Source organism: Sceloporus occidentalis, unplaced genomic scaffold (genome assembly GCF_023333645.1).
Source record: "Sceloporus occidentalis isolate IW3139 unplaced genomic scaffold, rSceOcc1.0.p SCAF_62, whole genome shotgun sequence".
NCBI lineage: Eukaryota > Metazoa > Chordata > Lepidosauria > Squamata > Phrynosomatidae > Sceloporus > Sceloporus occidentalis.
The window spans coordinates 740,217-746,016 of record NW_028317042.1 but is presented as its reverse complement, the minus strand read 5'-3'; the positions used below and the strand labels follow the sequence as shown (position 1 = coordinate 746,016).

Sequence of the window (5,800 nt, the reverse complement as noted above, 5' to 3'; positions counted from 1 at the left end):
ACGCTGCTTGCACAGTAACAGCAACACACAGGTAAGTAGTCTGGCCCCTGCGAGGATTATTTTCGGCAATTTTTTATTTCGGCATTTTACAAAAAAAATGCTCTTTTCTGCCACTGATATATTGGTGCACCCCTTTTGCCACAAAACTGGCTGTTTAGCTTTGTTGGGTACAGCAGTTAACAAACAGTTACAGAGATGTTTGGCTCAGGCATCTATATTTATAGGCATTGTGATTTCCTAAAATGCAGAGGTATACAGCCACTACCAAAAAAAAAAAACCAAAGCAATTTTTGTAAACTAGCACACAAAAAAACCAAATCAAGACTGTATATGGGTAAATATTTTTTCTTTCCGTCAGTGACCCACTAAATGTGTTAATATGAACCTGTTTGGTTATAACCAATAATGTGCGTTTAAAGGGTCGAAGATCTGACGGCAGGCGACTTGGAGCAGAGTAATGGAGTCTGGCACTGCTTGCAGAAGGCTGATATAACACGTTGGATCTCTCCGGCATCATCTGTTGTTGTTGGGGTTCTGCACAAAGTTGACAGAGTAAGAGCCGGTTGCTGAGTCCTGTTTGACTTGAAAGTTTTCCGTTGACAATCCAAAAGGCCTAAGGACCAGGTTCCCCAAATCTTTTAATTTACCTAGGGAGAAGGACAAGGAAAGGAAACGCAAATATACCAAATTATTAACTCCAAACAGCAACATATGTCACAAGGATAATAATTAGGAGATGATACAAAATTAAAATAATATATTTATGATATTAATAATGATATTTGCTTGCAGCTACACCTTATTCTATGGAGGTAAAATAATAATAAAAAAAAGTTTCTTGCCCGCTTTGTATTTATTAGTGCCGTCAAATATTGTTTTACATGTATGAATATGGTGTCATATCACAAGTCCTGATTCTCTTGAATAAAAAAGAAAAAGAAAAACCACAATATATAATTTCTGCCAGTATGCAAGTGGGAGGGAAATCATGGCTGAACAAAGATACAGCCAGCATGCTTTGGTCTGTAACTGTAATAAAAACTGTAAAACAGCCTCGGTCCTTAAGGGGTTAATGGTGAAGCAACTGCCCTCAAAAGAAACCAAGTGATATGTATGTACAGCGTCCATTTATCCAAACGGATATAATGGCAACAGTCTCAGAAGAAAGACAGCAGCCTGCTGGAGGAGGGAACGATTTGGTTTTCGGTCCCAACTCGGGATGGGTGCTGTAGGTTGCCGTGTCTCACAATTTCCCAAACATTTCAGGGATGAGTGTCAGCTGGCTTCTAGGGAGACTCAACTTAGGGTTTCATCTCTAATTACTAAAAAAACGTTTCCCTAAAATGTGAAACAATGAGCAGAAGCTTCAAGGTACGTTTTAAGAAAAACCGAGATGGTGTCATGGTAAATTATCTATAATACAGGAGAAAATGTTTGAGATAATCTATCATCTCAGTGACCAGACGCGGCGATGACGATATACAAGGCGAAGAGGAAGTGCAGGTGTGTCCAAAGATATACTCTGATCTTAACAATCATTACAAAATGGATTAAAGGGCATTTGTGGAAGAATATCATTTAAAAAGGGACTACTGAAGCCATCAGCTTTTGATTTAAAGAATACAACAGGAAATACTTACTAAACATTTCTTCTTTTAATTTTTCGTTTCTTTCTTCGATTTGCTTGGGCAAACGCTAAAAGACAAGAAGTGCGGTCAACGTTAAAAAGTAAAGCAGTTTTATTATGACTCTTGACACCCAAAATAATCCATAGAGGTGTTGGGTTTCTTAGTTTGTTGTATATGAAGCCCATGTAGTGGTAGCCATACCTCTTGGAAGTAAAAAAAGAAAAGAAAACTATTTGTTATACTTGCTGGTGGGAGGAGCCTAATTTTAAAAAAGGTACTAAAGCAGGGTTGTCCAACCTTTGGCCGTCCAGCTGATGCAGGACTACATCTCCCATAATGCTCTTTCAGCTCAGGGGCTGGCTGAGGAGTATGGGAGATGTAGTCCTGCAGCAGCTGGAGGGCCAAAGGTTGGACACCCCTGTACTAAAGGAATCTGCTCATAGCGCTAATTGATTGTAAAGAGACTGAGAAATGCCGGCAGAAGGATTAGTATCCCCTGATACATAATAGTTTTTAGACTCCACCAGTTCTATATAGATAAGCGCTGCAGGTAGGGTATAGATAGTGTTCAAACACCCTTACGATCTACTAGCCACATGTTTCATTTTGTCACATAACTAGTGAGTAAGGGTATAAAATGGATCAGATGTGTGACATCTTAACGCTGTTTTACCAGGCAAGCTCCTCTGGCTTGAGAACAGGATGGGTCTCTTTCCATAACAGTCTTATAATCGGCCAACGCTTCATCCAGTTTATCGTTTTTTTCGTATAACTCGGCCCTCCTTAGTAGAGCTCGGATATAATCAGGATTTAGTTCAACTGCTGCAATAAACAAAAATGGCAACAAGAAGTTAAGGAAGTTATTTAATTTTTTTTTTTTTAATTTTCACCTTTATAGTAACTTTTATTGTAGATATTTGTATATCCATTTAGAACCTCATACAAACAACAGCTGGGTAAGACAGCATTGCTGTTTGGGACATGACGGTTTGCTTAACAATAAGAGCTTTCCTATTAAATATCCGAGACAAAAAGCTCTCCGTACCTCTAGTGCAGTCTTTCAGCGCAACATCATTCTTGTCCTGTGAAGAAACGCACAATATTTTACCAAAAATACTCTATTGGATTACAATTTAATTTATTCATGATTTATATTAGTTATCTAATCAAAAGGTGCCCAGCCCCCATCCTATAGACACCACAAAGATCTAGGACCTTCCACTAGTCAATCAGCACTATAGATGGAATAATGTAAGTCGATGAACAGGTGAAAACATCAGATACATCATTTTTTTTCTCACCTGTTTCATCCTAGCCGCAGCTCTGTTTGAAAAGAGGACGGCTCTGTCTTTCTGGTAATTTGCCGGACACGTCTGAAGTGCCTGAGTGTAAACGTTCTCAGCTGCAACGTAATCTGAAGGACAGGAGAATCCTCAAGCTACTGCCTTATTTATATTTTGTCTGTGACATCGTGTATTTACGGCGTACGTGTGTGAATTATTACCGTTCATTTTTATTTTTAAGTAAAGGGACATTATGTTACCTAGCAGGTTGGGTCAATCCGGGGGTGCTTGGTAGTTTTAAGGTATTTCGGACCGAAGCAAAGTGCTGGAGCGGCCCTAGGCATTCCGCCCAACAGTGTTTGGCTTTTATGGGATTTTAGGGTAGCTTTCCCACTTTTGCGGGAAGCAGGGGGGGGGCGCATGGACCGGTCAGGGAGGTGTCTGGTCCAGGCAAGTGAAAAATCAATGGAGGTCCATGCTGTTTTAAAACTGCATCTCTCACTTTGCATCCTTTTGATATTCGAGTAAGGCGGGCAAGTGGTTTAGGCGATTGTGCCCAGTTCTGGTGCTGACCTCGCCCCTTCCCACCTCTTGCCACACACCCCAAAATCAGTTGTCCCGATTGTGACACCCGGAAAGTTGGGGGGTATGCTTGAGGGAGACCCCACATTATGTTCTGTGTCACAAATGTTCTTTACACTGGCTGGAACGGCACCATAGAAATGTTTTACTGGACGAGAATGAGGTGTAACTTCCCTTTAAAGAGCCATTCAAAACATGTCCTAGCATCAGGACCAAGTAACTCGCCAGCTTAGGTAAATAAGGCTGTGTGCTCCTCCTTGCACTGGAAGCGGGATCATTGTGTAATCAGATTCCTATATATTGTTTCCTATATGTTCCTATATATGGATTTTTGTGCGCTTCTGATCTGTGTGATAGAGTTGATTGCGCAATACTTGCATATTTTACCTACCTGGGCCATGGATTCACTTTTCAAAGCAAGCTCTTCCAAAGAGTAACGCCTGAAGGGCCAAAACTATGCAAAAGAATCACTTGCTGCGGGCTTAAGATACTTGAATTTAACCAAAAGCCTGCTTTGGAGGTTTATCTTCAGTGAACCTAAATTAGTGTTTCAAAATCCTCTTTTTTTTGCCTTATATGACTACAGTGTGTACCGAACTCATGTAGTAACCAAAATCACGTCAAACTTTGGCATTCACTATCCACCAAGAGACCGTGAGGTGTCCGTATGCGCTATAATATGAGCCTGGACTCCTACCAGACCCTTCGCCCCTTGGAGGGTCTGACCATCAAGGGGGGTATTTTTATACAACGTCCCATATAAAGCCTCAAATTGCCTATAAATTCATTTACTTTTACAATATCGTTACTGCATCCGTGCAATGAAAATGTCATTATATATATTAACATCACAAATCATATTTTTTAAGGGGCCCATCGTGCAACGCTGGGCCAAAAACCATCAGGTTTTTAGGATTTAATCATTAGTATTGAAAGAGTTTGTTCATTAGAGTCACCCCAACAAGGTCTGCTATATGTGAGGCATCTAGAATCCTCATCAATAGATTATATGATAATTCAGAGGAAACGGTAGCGATATATTGTAAGTTGCTGACTTTGAAGTTGACCTTTGAAGCAGAGGAAGCCAAAAGGTGTCTCTTTAGCGAACATTGAACCAAAATTCCCATGATCCTCTCGGTAGGGAACTCCACGGGGTCCCTTAAGAGACACATAACCATTCATGTTCAGCATTTAGCCTACGGAGAGCTACAGGGGTCAGCTTTGCCCCCCTCGGACACAGTACGCAACGCACTTATTGTATGTCATTTTCCGTTAATTCCATGAGATTCTATTAAAAATCTAACGTGCTTTTTCTTCTTTAGTTTCCTAACTGAAACATTTTTAAGTCCCTTATCTGATTACTGGTTGAATTGCGTTTAGAAGTGTACATTTCGTTGTGACTTTGACCTTTGTATTATATTTCTAACCCCAAACGATGATGTAATAACGTGTGTATATACAGGGGTTGACTAAGATTTGTAAAATTTAGGAGCCGCAATGAGGGGCCAGCGTTTAAAAAAAATTGTAGTAACAATTAAAGGCCCGGTAAGCTTTCAAAATAACCAACTTCTCTGATGGAAGCCATAGTTATGCTTAATCTCATTAACCTGATTGGCTGCGGACACTCGCTGATGATGTCAGTGCACATCTCAGCCAATCAGTTGAGCGATCTTATCTCGCAGCTTCTGAGGAGGGGGATCGCTTGCGTTGGCTCAAAAAAGGTAAAAGGGATCTAGTTAAGATCCCCTCCGCTTAGCTAACCAAAAATCTGGGCAAAAAGCCGCCATTGTCGGTCGGCGACCGGATCGCTTTCTGAAGTTCCATTGAAGACGTCAACGTTATTTTTAAAGCTTATGGGCAATTTAACAAACAAGAATATCTCTTTGGCTCCGTCTTAAATATATATATATAAGGTTTAGGGGATTTTTTTCAAGTTTTACCGTAACATTTAAATCATCGAGCTAACGTTCGCAGCATTGAAGAACACAACGGATGTAAACATTTTTTGAACACTTGTCTTAAGGATGAGAATATTGCTCAGGTGAAAGGCTGAAGCTCACAGCAAAAGATAAACAACCAACAGATCCAACGTTGGCCATTTGGCATCAGTGTTTGCAACGCGGGCAGCGACAATGCTGAATTTATGTCTTATTTCAGCTTACTATTTAAGGTATGTTTGTATGTGGTTACGAATTTACCAATTTCAGGTTGTATTTTTTCTTTTTTTCTTGTTAAACAAAATAAATGTAATTTCCCCCCCATAACTTGTACAGAATAGAACATAATGTGGGATGACTATAAATACAA

The 5,800-nt window shown here is 40.1% G+C and overlaps 1 protein-coding gene across 1 annotated transcript; it reads right to left on the bottom strand.

Annotated features, from left to right (window-relative positions):
• Positions 1 to 513: 513 nt before the first annotated feature.
• On the bottom strand, positions 514 to 4,675 carry LOC149287258 (tetratricopeptide repeat protein 1-like). The gene is made up of 6 exons (XM_089492994.1): positions 4,549 to 4,675; positions 2,930 to 3,042; positions 2,674 to 2,710; positions 2,302 to 2,450; positions 1,641 to 1,695; positions 514 to 647 (listed from the first exon to the last, which is right to left on the bottom strand). Exons 1-6 carry the CDS (start codon positions 4,673 to 4,675, stop codon positions 514 to 516), a joined length of 615 nt encoding a protein of 204 aa, XP_089349120.1.
• Between the last annotated feature and the right edge of the window lie 1,125 nt (positions 4,676 to 5,800).

Excerpts from the sequence above, each read along its gene's own strand:
- LOC149287258 (XM_089492994.1), bottom strand. The coding sequence starts at position 4,675 with ATGAATGGTTATGTGTCTCTTAAGGGACCCCGTGGAGTTCCCTACCGA. Across the intron at positions 1,696-2,301 it reads AAGCCAGAGGAGCTTGCCTG|CGTTTGCCCAAGCAAATCGA; the intron begins GTAAAACAGCGT and ends CTTGTCTTTTAG. Across the intron at positions 648-1,640 it reads ATTAAAAGAAGAAATGTTTA|GTAAATTAAAAGATTTGGGG; the intron begins GTAAGTATTTCC and ends CCTTCTCCCTAG.